The 19,904-nt window shown below is 39.6% G+C and overlaps 1 protein-coding gene across 5 annotated transcripts in view; it reads right to left on the bottom strand.

The window, feature by feature from the left end:
* AP2B1 (adaptor related protein complex 2 subunit beta 1) overlaps positions 1–19,904 on the bottom strand; it is a 123,253-nt gene that overhangs the window by 99,296 nt on the left and 4,053 nt on the right. For 2 of the 5 annotated variants that reach the window (XM_082678207.1, XM_082678210.1), the window contains exons 2-6: positions 18,878–19,102; positions 12,617–12,676; positions 8,139–8,244; positions 4,878–5,013; positions 2,707–2,952 (exon numbers count right to left, since the gene is read on the bottom strand). In XM_082678207.1, the coding sequence (XP_082534333.1) occupies positions 2,707–2,952; positions 4,878–5,013; positions 8,139–8,244; positions 12,617–12,653 (525 nt within the window). In that variant the 5' untranslated portion in view covers positions 12,654–12,676; positions 18,878–19,102. Of the gene's footprint in view, positions 1–2,706; positions 2,953–4,877; positions 5,014–8,138; positions 8,245–12,612; positions 12,677–18,877; positions 19,458–19,904 lie in introns of those variants that run through there. The other 3 variants (XM_082678211.1, XM_082678208.1, XM_082678209.1) reach the window with 3 other exon arrangements.

Here is a 19,904-nt window from a genome sequence, read left to right as displayed (position 1 = left end):
AAATTTACATTAGTGTAAAGATGCCTTTTTCTCCCTGAACTGGAATTGCTTATATGAGCTAGAACTCATTTTTACCTCACTCCACTCCACATTCATAGGCCCACTGAATATTTTAAAAGTTTCCACAGGGTACATGATACTCTGCTCATCTGGATGTCCAAAACTTGGAGAGCAAAGCCCAAACACTTTCAATCTTCTCATCTGTCCTCAGGTAGAAAATTTCAAGAATATTTGCTCAAAATAACAAAGTGAATCAAAAGCAATGTCAAAGATACAACTTAGTACCAGCTAAACATTCTAAAAACAGATACTACTGCTTTATAAATTTATTTCTTTATGGAATTTTTAAAAAGGTAACACGGGCTTCCCTGGTGGCGCAGTGGTTGAGAGTCCGCCTGCCGATGCAGGGGACACGGGTTCGTGCCCCGGTCCGCCTGCGCGTCTGGAGCCTGTGCTCCGCAACGGGAGAGGCCACAACAGTGAGAGGCCCGCGTACAGCACAAAAAAAAAAAAAAAAAAAAGGTGACACACAGGGCTGCTTGAGTGAAAAACGTAGGGTTGAATCTTCCAATGACGGTGGTGATTATACCCTGTAAAGTCACAGTTTAAGCATATACACCCACATCACTTCTATGCCTAGAAGGTGGCTAAAGGATTGCTGATAGTAATTAGAACAACAGTATCTTTTCAAAAATGTGGCTTACTTCATTTTTTGACCTTGATACTAAGTTTCAAAGATAATAAATAGAAGCCAAGGTTACCCAAAGATGAACCAAATGAAGTATCAAAGCAGAGATCTGAGCAGGTAATTTGCAAGTGAGACACGTCTATTTCACAGCAAATCCAACTCTCTCTTTCAAAAAGTTCAACAGTGAAATATTCAGAGGTTATCCACTGATTAGCTCAGTGTTATTCAACTCCACATAAAGAATGCCTTAGGCAAAAAAAGGAGAGAAAGTGGCTAAGTTCCTCCATCTTCTCAGTAATGATACTTAATGACCAATCACTCAATTCAAATGAACTTCAGTTACTAGCAGAGCCAATGTACCACTTTGAGACCTACTCTCCTTCATTATATAGGCAAAATTAAAAATGTCAATAGGAGAAATAAAAGGTCTCAAAACTTTAAGGTAAAGTTTCTTTAAGAAAATGATGAAAGAACCGGTTTGTTTCTGAGCAAACACAGGGGTAAGTATTATACAAAGGTTTGCTTTAAGACCCCTGTATTTTAGATACATGCACCCCAATGTTCACAGCAGCACTATTTACTAAAGCCAAGACATGGAAACAGGGGCTTCCCTGGCGGCGCAGTGGTTAAGACTCCATGCTCCCAACGCAGGGGGCCCGGGTTCGATCACTGGTCAGGGAACTAGATCCCACGTGCATGCCGCAACTAAGAGTTCGCATGCCACACCTAAGGAGCCCGCGAGCCGCAACTAAGACCCAGCACAACCAAATAAATACATAAATTAAATTAAAAAAAAAGTCTAATCTTTAAAAAACAAAGACATGGAAACAACCCAAATGCCCATCAACAGAAGAATGGCTTAAGAAGATGTAGGGTGTGTGTGTATATATACACACACACAATGGAATATTAGCCATAAAAAAGAAGAAAATATTGCCATTTGCAGTAACATGGATGGACCCGGAGAACATGATACTAAGTGAAGTAAGTCAGACAGAGAAAGACAAATATTATATCATTTACATGTGGAATCTAAAAAATAATACAAATGAATCTATATACGAAACAGAAACAGACTCACAGACATAGAAAACAAACCTATGGTTACCAAAGGGGAAAGGGGGGGGATAAATTAGGAGGTTGGGATTAACATATACACACTACTACATATAAGAGAGATAACCAACAAGGACCTACTGTATAGCACAGAGAACTATACTCAATATTTTATAATAACCTATAAGGAAAAAGAATCTGAAAAAGTGTGTGTGTGTATATATGTATGTGTGTGTGTGTGTGTGTATATATATATATATATATATGAATCGCTGTGCTAACACAATACTGTAAATCAACTATACTTCAATTTTAAAAAATTTTTAATAAAAAATAAAAATATTGGGCTTCCCAGATGGCGCAGTGGTTGAGAGTTTGCCTGCCGATGCAGGGGACACAGGTTCATGCCCCGGTCCGGGAAGGTCCCACATGCCGCGGAACGGCTGGGCCCATGAGCCATGGCCGCTGAGCCTGCGCGTCTGGAGCCTGTGCTCCGCAACGGGAGAAGCCACAACAGTGAGAGGCCCGCGTACCACACACAAAAAAAAAAAAAAAAAAAAAATTAACCTAGAAAAATTAAAAAATAAAACAGAAAAGCAACAGGATTTACTGTATAACACGGGGACAACAGTCAATATCTTATAATAATCTATAATGGAAAATAGTCTGAAAATACATATATATAAAAAACAGAATCACTTTGCTGTACGTGTGAAACTAACAATATTGTAAATCAACTACACTTCAATTAAAAAAAAAAAACCACCTTTGTATTTTAGTACTTGGTTTTCAGCTCAGAAACATGTAGGGTGTGAGACAGACAATCTGTGGGACACAAAGAAGTCATGCTTCACATAGCTAACCTATGGCTCAATGTCCCAAAGATAAAATTTATTTTAAACATGCTTTTTAAAGGGACCCATTTTAAATACTGCTCTCTTATAAACGCAGAAACATATTACCATTGGATTTGAATCTGCTATGAGATCCCGCAGAGAGTCCAGAAATCCCTGATCTTCCACCATTTGGGCATTGATGTCATGGAGTTTTGCCACACAGACTGCTGCTGTCTTCCGAACATAGGGATCTTCATCCTTTAAGCACTTGCGGAGGGGCTCACAGAGATATTCTGTAATCTTGTCCACCCGGATGCACCCCATGGTTCTGACTGCCAAGGCCCGAATCAGAGGATTGGGATCTTCACAGTCCTATAAAAAACAATCATTGACAACTACAGGTGTACATAAACCAGAAAACTAAACAGTCTGGTTTATATAAGCAACAAAAGAATATTTAATTAATGTAGGCTTCCAGTTTCATTCTACACCAGAACCCACATCTCCCATACGATTCCTTTCCTAAGTACAACAGTTGCCTATTTAAGAGTTTAGGCTAGGAATTCATTTAACTACTTTACATACACAATGAAGAAATGCCCTATAGGATTCATTCCAGAGCTGGGCAGAAGCTTAGATACCTGGTGTTACCATCCCCATGGCCATTGTTGGACCTGCACTAAAAGCAGAAAAGGGCTTTGGGCTTGTATTCTGGTACAGGATAAAATCAGAAATTGGGGCTTCCCTGGTGGTGCAGTGGTTGAGAGTCCGCCTGCCGATGCAGGGGACACAGGTTCGTGCCCTGGTCCGGGAAGATCCCACATGCCGCGGAGCGGCTGGGCCCGTGAGCCATGGGCGCTGAGCCTGCGCGTCCGGAGCCTGTGCTCCGCAACAGGAGAGGCCACAACAGTGAGAGGCCCGCGTACCACAAAAAAATCCAACAACAACAACAAAAAATCAGAAATTGGAAAGATATGTCCCACTCCACAAATATTAAGCAGGGAGAAAAGAGGGCTGGATATCTGGGGCCTACAGCCAAGAAAGTAAAGGAGAATCTAGAAGCTGGTTTGGGCCCAACATAAGTTCCTTGCGTGAAGCAGCAGAGAGGGCCCTCTGAAATCCTGATTAACATACATTCTCCTTTCCTAGCAAGTGCCTCCAAACACAGTACAAGTAGAACACTTACCAAGAAGGAACACCCCTTAAATTGTTCTATATTAAAAAATTCCTTTAAACATTATAAACCTATGCACATGCTAACTTCCAAAAAATGTAAACTAAATTCTTTCCAATGATATCATCCATCTATGAATCACCACACAGAAAGAATGTAATGTTACAATGATCCTGTACATTGTAGCTGAACACAGAAAACGAACAAAAATTCCATGAGAAGGAAGAAAGCATGTTTATTTTCCAAAACAATTTAATAGAAGCTAATTTTAGAAATGCTGTCTGATTTTTGCTTTTAATGTAGACTAAATTCCAGGCAGAGGAAAAAGAAGTAAACAAAACAAAACAAAAACCCTAATAAGAACAACCTTATTACTGTGTTCATCAAATCTAATGATAGAATTCTGACTGGATATCCAATAATATTAAGGACTTTCTATAATGATCAGCTGATTAAATGATTTTTTCATTCTTAAGATGTTTGGGATTTGCTTTAAAATCATCCAGTAGGAGAGGAGGTGGGGGTCAGGAAAGCATGTATGGAGAGTTTACGTTAAACAAAACTGGCCATAGGTTGGTAACTACTGAAACTACAAGGTAGATATTTAGGAATTTATCATACTATTCCCTCAACCTGAATATGTTTGAAAATTTCCACAATAACAAAAAAGTTAATCAACTATTGTAAGACCTATTCAATAAAACAAAATTAAAAGGTAGCTCCTGTAGTTTCCACTACGTCTGAACCATAAACATAATTTCTACAAAGATAAAATAGGTAAAGCCCCAGGTTACTGACACTACATTGATATGCCCAACTTTTGTCAGCCTTGGAAGATAAAACAGTGAGGTTTCACCTGGCTTTCTTCTCCCACCTGGCAAGGATGCACCAAGCCCAGCTGACAGAAGGCTCACCATATGGTCTGAACTGGAAGACAAACTCTGGCATACAGAATGCTTAAATCATGAATATTCCTACTCAGTGGCCAATACTTCTCTAGAGGCCCTCTTTTGGAACAGAGGTTGCTTATTTGCAATGCAGACACTAACCATATCAAGAGACACTTCTGAAAAGGTTTTCTGAGGTAGAAGAGACTGTTCTTAAGCCCCTGGGAAAAAGTTACCTTCACAAAGCTGTTGACAGCCATGATGGCCATGTCTGGCTGACTCTTGGCATAGTTCATCAAGTAGAGATACACGAGCTTCTTTAGTTCCAGGTTGTCAGTCTGCATACAATTCACTACATCTGGAAAGAGAGAGCTGAGAAAAGAGGAAGGGAAAGCGAACAGATGTTGGTGCCAGGCTGTTGGACAGAACACAAAGAAACAGCCTTAATTTAAAAAGTGATTTGATGTGAGGACAAATGTCCACTAGTGATAATACTTACCACAGAAATGAATTACTAAAGAATTTATAATAATGGTCCCAAGAAGATGTCTAAAAATAGATTTTTAAAAAACTTTTTACTATGAAAATTTTCAGATTAGAGACAGCAGTTTAATGAACCCATGTATCCATCACCCAGCTGCAAACAAATATTGATACATACCCGATCTTGTTTCATACACAACCTCAACCCACTCGCCTTCCCCCAGTCCCTACCCCATCTAGTTGCTCTAAACAATTTCGAAACAAATCCTGCACATACATTTCATATATAATATTTTAGTGTATATCTTTACAAACTTAAAAAAAATCACTATGTCACAAAAAATTAACCATAATTTTTCATATCAATTCTTTGCAGTTCAAAGCACTACAGTTGTTATGCTTTTTAAGGCACATATTCTTCCATCCGTGACCAGTGGGAACTTATTTGATTAGTTTCCTTATTAAAACAGTTCTCAGATAATTAGGGTCTTTATTCAAAATTTTAACCATTTTCAGAAAATGAAACAGTTCTATACGTGTGTGCCACGTACACATTTAAGTTCTATTGTATATATACACCCATGAAGGAAGTGACCAGTAACAGATATTGGGACCCAGACCCTAGGTTAGAATCCTGGCTACATTACCACTAGCTGTATGACTTTGGGATTATTCATTAGCCTCTCCAAGTATACACTGCTTGATCTCTAACATGGAATAACTTCTAATTCAGAATAACCTCTAGTTCAGAAGGTATGAGGACTATAAAAAACACTGTAAGTAAAAGCATCTGTCCCTGTGCCTGACACAGAATGCACTTAAATTTAAACTTCCCTTCTCTTAATGACATTAGGAAGGTCATCATTAGCCTCAGGACCTTCTCAGATGTTTGAGTTACTACACCTTACATCCACCACTAGATGCTGGAATTTACTTGGCCTTCTTGCACTCATCCATTTCTTATCAGCAGCATTTGACCCAACTGATAAAAGGAAAATCAATGCATTTCATAGTAACATAAATATTTTAAAGTAAAAGTCTACCTATTTTACTTATTTTTTTAAATTAGGATGACATTGTTTTAATTTTTGCCAATCTCTTTAATGTCTACTTTAAACAAAAACAGCTGGATTCTCACACATGCTCCTGCATTCAACCTGTTGCAGAATGTTGTTTAGCTGAAGTGTAAGAAGAAAATCCATTTGCATACACGTATATAAATTGGAAAATGGAGGAGTATTTTAATAGCTTTTTCATATAACTGGATGTTCTCCTTTGATACATTAAAGCTAAACAAATGGTTGTTTTTCTTTTTGTTTTTAGTCCACAAATGGTAGTTTCTTAAAAGTTAGGTACAATATGGAATCTGAAACCATATCAATAAACTTTCTGTACTTGGTTGCATTAAATTCCATTCATTTATCACTTATTTTGAATGGATATTTTACCCATGCATAATTTTGTGATGTATGCACTGGTCATTTGGAAAATATTGGTTCAATGAGTTATGCAGATCTTCTCTATGGTGGCATATTTCATTATACAGCAGCAAATAATCACAGTCATTAATTTCACCACCAATCTCATCAGAAAAATCTCTAAGCATTGGGAAGCTATCAAGCTCACGATGGGAGATACAAGTTTTCCAACACTCTAATTTTTACTTTAAAGTCGAAATTTATCTACTGTCAAATTTTTTCCCTTGAAGTGACAGGTTCACTTTGTTCATTTTTTATAAAATGTCTCCCAAATACTGAAGTCTGATTAACTATAGTTCTGTCTGTTAATCTTTCTTTCACAAAGAAATGGTGTTCCCAAGTCAAACAATTGTGCAAGGGCTTTTTTTCAAGTCAACTGTCACACTTTGCTATGCAGTAGAAGTACTTTATGCCTAATTCCTATTTCATCACACAGAGTATTAAAAAGACCTGAACTCAAGGTTCAAGGTTTACTGAAATAAATTTTTAGTGCTTCATGCAGGACAGTCCTAAGGGAAACTGCCCTTTTTTCCTGCAAGCACATGATGGTGAAGAATACAATGACTACTTTTACAGTTTGGCACCACTGCCTTAATTCACACTAAGGCACCAGCCATGCAAATGTCAACACAGTGAAAAGGGTAAATAACACCTAAGTATTATTACAAGAATAGCTTTGACTTCATGGATTTCATGGAAAGGATCTCGGGAATCCTCAGGGGCCTGCAGACAATCCTTATTTATTTCCAAATGGCCTTCCTAAATTACAGGAAAAAAGAGAGGAAAAAAAAAAGACCCTTTGGATTTTGTTACCACTGATTTTCATCTTGAATTCGGCAATTAAAGGCAGAGTTGTAAAGTTGAGGGCACTGGCTTGAGCCAATTGAAGTACACATGGGCTTCTGCTTCTCAGTATATTTTTATCATCTTCTAAAACTACCTCAGCAACAGATTTGTAACTGTGTCAGCTCTCAAGAGGTTTTATGCTAGATCTGTATGCAAGTGAAATCAAACTCGTTTCACTCTTAAAAAAAACAAAAAAAACTTAGTCACAGAGTTAATATAAAAGCAACTACACTTCCTGATGTTTCCAGTGGGACAAACTCATTCTTATATGTTCTGACTGTAATAGCTTTAAATAAAAAGCAGTAGGGCTTCCCTGGTGGCGCAGTGGTTGAGAATCTGCCTGCCAAGGCAGGGGACACGCGTTCGAGCCCTGGTCTGGGAAGATCCCACATGTCGCGAAGCAACTGGGCCCATGTGTCACAACTACTGAGCCTGCGCGTCTGAAGCCTGTGCTCCGCAACAAGAGAGGCCACGATAGTGAGAGGCCCGCGCACCGCGATGAAGAGTGGCCCCCGCTTGCCACAACTAGAGAAAGCCCTCACACAGAAACGAAGACCCAACACAGCCATAAATAAGTAAATAAATAAATTTAAATCATATGGGCTTCTAAGAAGACCTCTGCTTAAAAAAAGCAGTAAAAGCCATAGAGTAAGAGTCTAAAATGAGCAAAGCAGAAGAGATTACCCTTACCTCACATCTTTCCCCACAGTCATAGCAGCAATCACTTTCTTCACAGCCTCTTTCCTCTTTTCTTTCTTTTCATTGTTGAGTTCAGCCTTTAATTCAAAGATTTCTCCTAAAAGACAACAAACGGGTGAGGTCCCAGGATCAGAGAACTAGAGCAGAATACTGTACTATATAGCAAGTAACACAACAGCTGGCCAGTGGCAGAGCTGCAACTGAAATAAGATTATTTAAAAATTATAGGATAGGTACAGTTCAAATCCCTAGAATATTAACCAACGCATTGATAAGGATGCTATTTTGGGGTTATCGCCAGAGAGGAAGGTGTAAGCCAGATCTCAGGAAGCATAGAAGTAGGAAAAAGGAAAGATATCTCATGGTATCTTACTACGATGGGGAGAGAACGGCATCGGAGGGATGATCTCCCGTCAGAATTTCAAAGTCCTGGGAAAAAAATAAATGCAGGCAGCAAACAGGTTCACAAATCAATGTTTTCAAACCAGAAGAGACTCCTCATTCACCTACTCTCAACTCAACAACTGAGGCTCAAAGGTCACTAAGTGAGCGAGTGACAGAGCTGGCCTTAGAACTGTTTCTCCCGACTCTCTAATCCAGTGTTTCTCAACGTTGGCTACACACTATTACCCGGGAAGTATCTAGAAATGCCAATGCTCAGGCTCCACTCTGGACCAAATAAATCAGAATGTCAAGGAGTAGAACTCCTACGTTCATATTTTTTAAAGTTTCCTCAAGTGATTCTAATGTATAATCAGGGTTGAGAATCACTGCTCTAATTAGTACTTTAAGATGATAATGGGCTTTAAGGCCCTATCCTGTTCAATCAATCTAAGAACAGAAATAATAATCTTGAAGCTTCAAGAATGGTACAAACCAGAGTCATTTCTAAAGGTATAATCTTAAATGACTGACTGCTCAGGCGCTGCGCCGTGAAATGCCAGGACTGTCACCACTATTTTAAGGCCCAGGCTCACCTATCTTCAGAAAGCTGGAGCTGAAATAAGAAAAAAGGTTAACCACCCTCAACTGGTTTTAAAAGAAAGAAGAAAATATACTATAAGACCACGAAAAAGAAGTTGACTATTGTCACGTCAACTTTCAATCCACAGAATTGCCTCATTTTCTTCCACCTTTATGACTGTTCTTGATGTTCACTTTAACCTCGTTCACCAGTACAGAAATAGTGGGGGCAGCAAACTAGGTGATCTGCTGAAGCCTCTAAATGGGAAGGATGAACTGGCAAGAAGCACAGAAGTTGAGCACTAAAAAAGCCTGTTACATCAAAATCCATCGCTAACAAAGCAAACAAACCGTTACAAAAATCACCCTTTTATTTGACAGCTGCAAAAATAGCACAGACAGAAAAGCTGGGCCCTTTAAAGAGTCACTCTCCTCTTCTCCAAGTCCTCTGCTGCCAAATCCAGCTCTTAGGGTTCCCATCATTTACTTCTGAAAACAGTAAAGGACAAGCAGCACAGTTTCAGAAAATCTGAATTGTGAATAGCAGCAGGAGCTGAAGAATCAAAACAGGATATAACTGAAATTATTCCAACTCCAACAGCATAAATTTAAAGAATATGCTCCAGTGGCAGTTCTGGTGGGTGTTACAGGAAGTAAAAGGAACACAGTCTATCCATTTTTTAAAATGTGGTATTTACCCAGCCATGATTCATCTGTAAGTCTCAAACCTTTACAAAAATCCCTGAATTAAAAAAAGGTTACCAGGACCCATTATAAGTGAAGGTTTGAAAACTTAGGTGAGTTTTAAAATTACATCTTTTTGTGTTATTATAGAAACATCTTGGCCATCAAAGCACACAAAATGTTAACAGAAGAAATAAATACATTTCAGAATGATAAGAGAATAAGAAAAAATGCTGAAAATGAATGCCAAGGGGCTAAATGCTTTTGTACGCTATAAGCAGTAAAAACAGCAAGAAGTTGGGTGGAGCCAAGGAGGAGCACAGAGGCAAGGTATCTCACACATACTACAGTTTTATTAAATTCTTATCTTTCCCCCTCCTTTTCCCCTGAATCAAATCTACCAAGCATTGCTAGCAGCTAGCAACAGTTCTCAATCTCGGCTACACATCAGAAAATTCTGGGGAGATTTTAAAAAAACCCCACGTCTAGGCCATATCCCAGACCAAAGAAATCAGGATATCTGCAGGGGTAGGACTGGACATCACCTATTGTCTTTTACTTCACTGGGCAATTCCAATGTGCAGGCAAGGCTGAAAGCCATGGACTAGTAGTAGCTAATGTAATTAAGCAACTCTCTATGGTGTTTTCTGTATTATAATAGAAGTTTACCCTTAAATAACTCCAAACGACAGAAATATGCTTGTGCTTTCTAGAAAATTTTCTGGTGCTCCAGGCCACTATGTGTGCCCTCCCATTTTCTTTTTCTTTTGAAATCATTTTAATCTTAAAGAAAAGTTGCAAAATTCCCCATCTGCTAACATTATGCCACATTTGCTTTATCATATTTTTATATATTTATACATTTTTTTCTGATTCATTGAGTAAGTAAACTGTAGACATCATGTCTCTTCAACTCTAAATATGTCAGTGTATAACTTCTAAGAACAAGGAATTATGTTACATAACTATAATACAATGATGAAAATCAGGAAATTTAACAATGATATACTGTCATTATCTAATCTATAAACCTTATTCAAAGATCTTGATAAAGTCTTTTATAGTAATTTTACCCCCATCCTCCTTGGGCCAGGATCCAATGCAGGATCATGCATTACATTTACTGTCAGGTCTCTTTAGTCTCCTTTAATCTGAAACAGCTGGTCAGCCTTTGTCTTTCATGATAATGACAATTTTAAAAAGTACAGGCCAGTCATTTTATAGAACACCCTCAGCTGTCACGGGTGTACCTTCATGATTACACTGAGATTATGCATTTTGATAGCCATAATTCAGAAATGATGGTATGAAATCATCATGTGTGGAAGGATAAGAAAGTATCAAATTTCCATGCATTGTTTTGCATAATCATTTTTTGTTAAAAATTTTAAAAATCATATGTATTAATACATGCATAGAAAAGATTGAGGATACATAAAGAGTTCCCATCAGGAACAGGAGTAGGGAGGGAGAGAACTTTCATTTTTACTTTTTATTGCTGTATTGCTTTAGTAGTACTCCTTGTAATAAAATGTTTATTTCCAAGTAAAAAATAAAAGAATTTGGTGCAACCACTATGGAAAACAGTATGGAGGTTCCTTAAAACACTAGAGTTACGGGCTTCCCTGGTGGTACAGTGGTTGAGAGTCCGTCTGCCGATGCAGGGGACACAGGTTCGTGCCCCAGTCCGGGAAGATCCCACATGCCGCGGAGCGGCTGGGCCCGTGAGCCATGGCCGCTGAGCCTGCGTGTCCGGAGCCTGTGCTCCGCAACAGGAGAGGCCACGACAGTGAGAGGCCCACGCACCGCAAAAAAAAACAAAAAACTAGAGTTACCATATGATCCAACAAACCCACTCTTGGGTATATATCCAGAGAAAATTCTAATTCGAAAAGATACATGCACCCCAATGTTCACGGCAGCTCTATTTACAATAGTCAGGACATGGAAGCAACCTAAGTGTCCATCCACAGATGAATGGATAAAGAAGATATGGTTTATTTATACTATGGAGTATTATTCAGCCATAAAAAAGAATGAAATACTGCCATTTTCAGGAACATGGATGGACCCAGAGATTACCATACTAAGTGAAGTAAGTCAGACAAAGAAAGACAGATATATGGTATCACTTATACATGGAATCTAAAAATGATACAAATGGACTTATTTACAAAACAGAAACACCCAGACACAGAAAATAAACTTATGGTTACCAAACAGGAGGGGAAGAAGGGATAAATCAGGACCTTGGGATTAGCAGATACAAGCTAGTATATATTAAATAAACGACAAGGTCCTACTGTATAGCACAGGGAACTATATTCAATATCTTGTAATAACCTATAATGGGAAAGAATCTGAAAAAGAATATATATATGTATACATATACACACACACATACATACACACACACACACATATACACACACACACACACACACACACCCCTGAATCACTTTGCTGTGTACCAGAAACGAACACAACATTGTAAACCAATTGCACTCAATTTTTTTAAAAAAGAGAAAATAAATGTGCTTCTTCCTTTTACCCTCCTCAGATCTATCAATCTTCAACGGATCAATCTTGGATCTCTTCCTTTCACTAAAACCTTCAAGTCAAAATGATGTGCATCACAGCCGTATCTTTAAAAACCCATACTTTAATAATTTACTCAATACACTTTTCTGTAGAATATCCCCAATGAGATGGTCCAAGACATACATGTCTGAAGAGGTCAGGAGCATTCTACTTGGAACAATCTTACACCATGACTTTTGAAGAATCTTCAAAAAAGGTTGTGATCAGGTTCTCATACTGACCTTTTTTATTGGTTGTGAAGTACTTGGAGTCAGTCATGGTTGTGGATCTTTAATGTGCACCTATAGCAAGAGAAAAGAATTCCTTTAACCAAGTTATTTATGTCCAGCAAGGCATTCAACTAATTTTAAGATCATATATACAAGAATTTCTGCATTCAGAAAGTATCTTCATCCTTACCACCATCACTGGTGATCCAAAGGGATGCAAGGATAATTAAGAATGTAATCCTTGCCTCAAAAGCTAACTGGAACAAAATCCAAAGGCCTAATGGAATAGAGTGATAATCTGAACCTATCATAGTTTTATGATTTTATCCACAATTATCTCCTCAGAGCCTCCAAGACCTAAAGCTACATTTTTTTACAAATACATCTTCAGTTAGTCACTCCAATATTTAAAATAAGGAAAAGTTTGTTTCAAAAGATCTCCCCATTACTTTCCGTTAAAGCAAATCTGATTTACTTCCCTGCCTCAAGATGGAGTCACTCTAAGACATATATTCTGAAACAGAGTAAAACTGAAAGAGAAAAAAATTTTATCAACCTATTCACCATTACATGCAACTATCAATAAAAGGAATTTCTTTCAGAAAAAAAAGAAAAGCCTAGATTAGTAGGACAATACTCTTTCATGACAAACACCTAGAGAGGCAAACATCGTAGAGAGGTGTTATGAATGGATTTTTAAAAAAATTACGGTTTTCATATTTCCAACAACCTATAATTCCCCAAAATAAAAAATATCAGTTTACAGTTAAAAACAATGCAAAAAACTGAGATATTTGTTTAGTCACACTGAGTACTAAAGAGAATCAGAACTGGTGTTAAAACTTAAAAGAACATGGATCCCAGCTTCAACTTTAACTTTTCTGTTCCAATTTCCAGAATTAATCCAGTTGACATAAGGCTCCACTGGTAAAACCAAAACAGCATGGACTGATCACATTTCTCCCCAACTAATGAGACAGTGTTTTCTGATTTGAGAAACCCTAAGATTTTGTCCAATGTACTTGACTTCTTTACATACATTAAAATTTTCTTTTAATAAAGAAAAATGAGCACTCAAAAATGAGTATCTCAAAAATGAGTATCTTCTGGGATTTCCCTGGTGGCACAGTGGTTAAGACTCTGCGCTCCCAAAGCAGGTGGCCCAGGTTCGATCCCTGGTCCAGGAACTAGATCCCACATGCGTGCCGCAACTAAGAGTTCGCATGACACAACTAAGGAGCCAGCGAGCCTCAACTAAGGAGCCCGCCTGCCACAACTAAGACCCGACACGACCAAATAAATAAATTTTTAAAAAAATGATTATCTTCTTACTGACCACCATCATTAATAATACTTATCACCAAATTTTGGACAGATGCCCTGGCACCTACTCATTATTTTCTGGTCAAAACAACATGAGTGATAATACATTTGGCAAACTTGAGTGATAATACCTCCACACACAATGGTAATTATGGATCTGAGAAAAAAGACCTAAGCACTCAACAAATCAATGCAATTAAGGAAAAAAGCCAGAAAATCATAAAATAATGAAAAAAGGTTGGCTCAAATTTGTTCTCTAAAATGTACTACTTGGACTATTTAAGGGAAATTAGACTCATTTGTTATCTTTCCAAGGAGCTACTTAATGTTTATAGTACTGATCCTTATACAATAGTGCTTTTAGGTTGTACAAGAATTTCAGTGAATTTACCTCGTTAAAAGAAGTGAGCTAGAACTCACACAAATCATTACAGAATATAGAAATTTCTGATTTGACACTAATCGTTATAACTTAAAGTGAGCCTGTAACAAAGGCTTGTCTTTTTTGTTTTTAACATCTTTATTGGGGTATAATTGCTTTACAATGGTGTGTTAGTTTCTGCTTTATAACAAAGTGAATCAGTTATACATATACATATGTTCCCATATCTCTTCCCTCTTGCGTCTCCCTCCCTCCCACCCTCCCTATCCCACCCCTCTAGGTGGTCACAAAGCACCAAGCTGATATCCCTGTGCCATGCGGCTGCTTCCCACTAGCTATCTACCTTCAGAGGCTTGTCTTATGTAGTATTTTCATAATGTCTTTTCTAGCTGAAATTCAAAGAATTATAATCTTTTAATCCATTTAATCATTTAATCCATTCACAATGTAAACTAAATGTGAAGTAGGCAAACTGAAGAAAGGAGTCCTTCACATAAAAGACCTGGAATAGGGACTTCCCTGGTGGTGCAGTGGTTAAGAATCCACCTGCCAATGCAGGGGATGTGGGTTTGAGCCCTGGTCCAGGAAGATTCCACATGCCACGGAGCAATTAAGCCCATGTGCCACAACTACTGAGCCTGTGAGCCACAACTACTGAGCCCACATGCCATAACTACTGAAGCCCACAAGCCTAGAGCCCGTGCTCCGCAACAAGAGAAGCCACCGCAATGAGAAGCCCATACACACCGCAACTAGAGAAAGCCCACGCACAACAATGAGGACCCAACACAGCCATAAATTAATTAATTAATTTTAAAAAAAAGACCTGGAATAAATTTGAAGTTATCATCTAAGAACTTATATATACAAAGAGGAAAACCAGTATACAGAAATGATTACAGTACTAGAGCCTGACAGGAGGCCCATAGCTCAAGGCCATTATGGTCTATCCAGGATGTTGTTAAGCCACTCTAGTCCTTTGGGATCATCAAAAGTTAAAACTTGCTTAACATTTAAAGACAAAAGCTGCTTGGAATTTCTCACTGTTTCTTTGAAAAAGGGCCCCCAAATCGTTCTGTTTTCTAAAGCTCTCATACACATTCACATATATTAAATTTTTAACAGAAAATTTCAGCACAATCTGTTAAACATTAAATTAACCTAGTCTTAAATCGTACCTTTATTAGTGACCCACACATTTCATTACTTCCCCTAACAAATTTCATCATCGAGGAATAGATTTCTGTCCTTTTACATTGTGAGCACTAAGTTCTTAACTAGAGAATAATGTACCAGCCCACAAAATTTCAGGGAAGAGGAGAGAATCAAGTACATGATCTTAGACCCTAAATTAAGAACCCCTGCTTTTAAAGAGAAAGGAGAAACACACCACTCTCTTATCTCGCACTGTCCTACACAACAGTAATGAAATATCCCTTACACATATTGGCAGAGCAACATTTTATCATGTCAGTTCCTGACTTAAGCCAAAAGAAACTCCCCCAAAATAAAAATAAACTAGCCTAAACAAAAACAAATGAGAAGAGGCGGGGCTGCACAACACTGTGAATGTACCAAATGCCACCAAACTCTAAAATGGTTAATTTTATGTTATGTGAATTTCACCTCAAAAAATTGCATTATGTATGTATTTTTTGGCTGCGTTGAGTCTTCGTTGCTGCACATGGGCTTTCTCCAGTTGTGGCGAGCAGGGGCTACTCTTCGTTGCTGTGCGCGGGCTTCATTAGTTGCAGGACTCAGGCTCAGCAGTTGCAGCACATGGGCCCCAGAGCGCGTGGGTTTCAGCAGCTGCAACGCGTGGGGTCAGTAGTTGTGGAGCACGGGCTTAGTTGCTCCGTGGCATGTGGAATCTTCCCAGACCAGGGATCAAACCCCATGTCCCCTGCACTGGCAGGCGGATTCTTAACCACTGCACCACCAGGGAAGTCCCTGTATATATTTTTAAATGAGACACTGTTTTTTTTTTTTTTAATGAGACACTCTTAATCACACACCAGAGATGAATATGGTCAGATTCTCTAAAACATAGGATGGTGAAAACTGTTGTCTGGGGCTTCCCTGGTGGCGCAGTGGTTGAGAATCCGCCTGCCGATGCAGGGGACACGGGTTCGTGCCCCGGTCCAGGAGGATCCCACATGCCGCGGAGCGGCTGGGCCCATGAGCTACGGCTGCTGATCCTGCGCATCAGGAGCCTGTGCTCTGCAACAGGAGAGGCCACAACAGTGAGAGGTCCGTGTACCACAAAAAAACAAAAAACAAAAAAAAAACTGTTGTCTGCTTTAGAAGCCAAAGAAAAAGCAGCCAAGATAGTGTTCAAAGAGTAAGTCAAGTATTTGCTGAAGAGCCTCAAAAATCAAGTTCCTTCTGGGAGCGGGGGGAATTTATTCCTCAGAAGAGTCCCACGGCAAAGCCAAGCCATCATGGAGCTGGAAGTCGCACTACCTTTTTACCAGATCAAACTAGAGAAGTCACCGGCTGTTCTGAGGACCTGAGGTATGACCTCAGGACATTGTTAAAAAAAAAAAAAATAATGCTGCCACAGTCAAAAGCACAATCACTCTAACTTTCCTAGCCCAGAGTATGACGTCACTGCATTTCAAAAAAGGTCTCCCTGTACAGGATTATACATCTAGATTTAACATAACCTAGCTTCTACTAAATATAGGTTCTAAAAGTCCCTTCTCAACTACTCCTCCCTCCTTCCGGTGCCCATAAAGAGAATACGGCCAGAAAAAAATTAATAGGGTCTTAATTTCAAATGGCTCTCTGGGAAATGGCAGCTAAATTAGAGCTGGTGAGGCCACTAAATCCCCTCTTCGCATAAAGTAGGACTTTACACAGTTGGTGCTAGTAGGGAAAAAGTAAACAGTTGACCAAATTATAAAGCAGAAAGGTCATCTCAGCAATCTTTCATTACAAGGGTGAGAGGTGCTAATCAGATATTTCAATAATGCAAAGACAATGGCATCTTCAGGTATCATTTATTGCCTAAGAAATGACAGCAGACAACTCATTACAACAGACACACCTGCAATTTCCATTTAAAAATGGCCACAAAATAATTTGTTAATATTATCCGGTAAGAAAAAAGCTCAAAAGTTTTACATTCAATTCTTAACTGAAATAAACTCTGGAAAACTTACGCCTGGAAAGAGAGAAAAGAAGGAAGAAAGGAAAATGCGTCCTACCTGATTCGTTCCCTGTTCAGCTTGGTTCGTAATATTTTAAAATACGGGTGTGTTAAAGAAGAAAAAGAAAAGATGGAAGAACAGGACTTTCTTGAGTCTCTTAAGTCACAGAACGTTAGCTTTGTATTAAGTTTACCACCCAATTTTCAGTGAGGCTATTTGCAGAACACACTATACTTTCTGCTTCTTTGGGAGTTTAAAACTATTAAGATACCTGCAAACAGTTCTCATCTTACCACCACGCTTAGTCATCATTGGAATGTGTTACACGTTTTCTTGTACAGCTTCATCTCCTTCATCTGCTGCTTTCTATTATGACTCTGTAAGTGTACCCTGAGGCTAAGCAACAGAATTATACCAGGGAGGTAATTAATAATTTAAATTGTTCCTCACTGAGACCACTTCCTTTGTCATTCTTCCTTTTCTAAACTTACTGAGTTTTCTTTACTTTCTCTTTTAAACCACATGATTATAAGTGTTTGGCATTTAAAAAACACTTCTTAAAAGTCAAAGTTTAATGAAGCATTCACACTTTATTCACACTGCTTCATAATGAAGCAGCCAGGTGAGTTTAAAAAAAGTCTGCCCCGCAAATGGGCACTGTTTTCAGTGCTCTGAAAACAGAGAGCATGAATCAATTCTTTGGATTCAAAGAATATGGAATAACAGGAAGTTCCAGTTTCTTTATCTCTGTCTTAATCTACAGTCTTTCTCAAACCAGACCGCTCCTTCTAAGACCAGAAAGAAAAAACTCCGGGCTAAGATTTACTCCCACCTGCTTCCCCCTCTCTCACATCGGGTCAATTCTGGAGGTTTCTCTTCCCTTTCTCCAATGTCAGGAATTTCTCTTCTCTCCCCAGGTGGTCAAGATTCTAGGGATATGTTCCCCCATTACGAGGTGAGGGAGGAGAGGTGTCTCAACCTCAAATTACAGAAGACGGGCGAGGTCTGCCCATCTATGAGCAAAACTTTGGGGGAACCCCTTTCCCCTTCTGGTACCTGGACACGTCCCAGCCTCTCAGTGAACGACGCCAAACCGGGAAGAAGGTTCTCCCCTCGGCCTCCAGTCTCTACCGGCCACACCCCTGGCCTCTGGCCCTCCTAACCCCCCACTTCGAACATATCTTTTCCCCAGTGCCCCCCAACTCCCAGTTGCCACCCCGCGGATTCCCTCACCCCGCTCCAGCGGTGGAGTTCCTTTCTCCAACCCTCTTCCTCACAACGGTCACACCCGACGGCTCACTCCATCTTCAACGGTCACGCTCCTAAGATTCCTCTCCTCCGCCCGTCTCCAACCAAGCCTGGCCCCCTTCCCCATGAAAGGGGGACACACCCCAAAGTTAGCCGCCCTGAACTCACCGGAGGCAAGGGCAGGGGTGGCAGCAGCAGCCACAGAGCACGGCCCGAGCGTTGTTGTAATGGTTTCCTGCACGTCACGACTCCTTCTCCAGGTCTAAGCCACTGCGCAAAACCCACTTTGCCAGGGACAAAGATGGTGGACAGGAAACTCTGACTTCAGAAAGCCTCGCCGTGTGACGTCATCCAGGCGCGCGGGAGAGCCAGAAAGGCGGTCATCTCTGTCGCCTTGGAGATGGAAAAATTTTGCGCAGTCGGGAAGCGACCTGAGGTCCGGGCCTCCGAGGAAGTTCACTGACTATCGGAATGGATCTTTTAAACAAGCTGACATTCCCTGGATTTGTTTCCTCGCACAGGAGTTGTCTTAAAAACTTACACATAGGGATAGTGAAACACCCTGTTTTCTTAAAAAAAAAAAAAAAAACCCAGCTAATTTCCCTGGCCAGTTCAGGAATGTGGACAATGGTGATCCAGCCCAAGACCATACAAGGGCAGTGGGACTGGTGGAGAGTTGTGCAAGGAAAAGAGGTTGACATGGCCTCAGATCTGAGTTTGAATCCATCTGAGACCGAATCCCTGTCCTGAATGTGATTAGGAAAGTTACTTAACGTCTCCTCAACCTTAGTCTTACTTGTGAAATAAATCCAGTGATACAACTCTCTCCAGCCTGTGAAGCTTAAAGTAGGTAAGGCTCCCAGCATGTAATAGGCGTGCTTACACAAAAGTAGGTTCCTTTCAGAAACCGAGACCTAGATATCTCTGTACCTTCCCCTCTAAACGAAAACTTCCCACCTAAAACTGCTCTAAGTAATAATAAAGTCTTTATCCAAACAAAAAAGGAATGTGAAGAATGAGAGCCTGAGGCAGAAGCTGGGAAAAATCCAAAGTGCAAAGCAGACTGAGAAGTAGAGAGGTAGAAGGAAAAGCAGGTGGTCATAATCATTTAGGACGTTTTTAGAGTTCTATGAAAGTATAGGAACTATATACTATATCTCTGAGGCCTAGCCGCCCCCTCCCCAAAATCTGTTGA

The sequence above is a fragment of the Grampus griseus genome (genome assembly GCF_964374135.1).
Source record: "Grampus griseus genome assembly, chromosome: 20".
NCBI lineage: Eukaryota > Metazoa > Chordata > Mammalia > Artiodactyla > Delphinidae > Grampus > Grampus griseus.
This window is presented reverse-complemented; position numbering and strand designations above follow the sequence as displayed.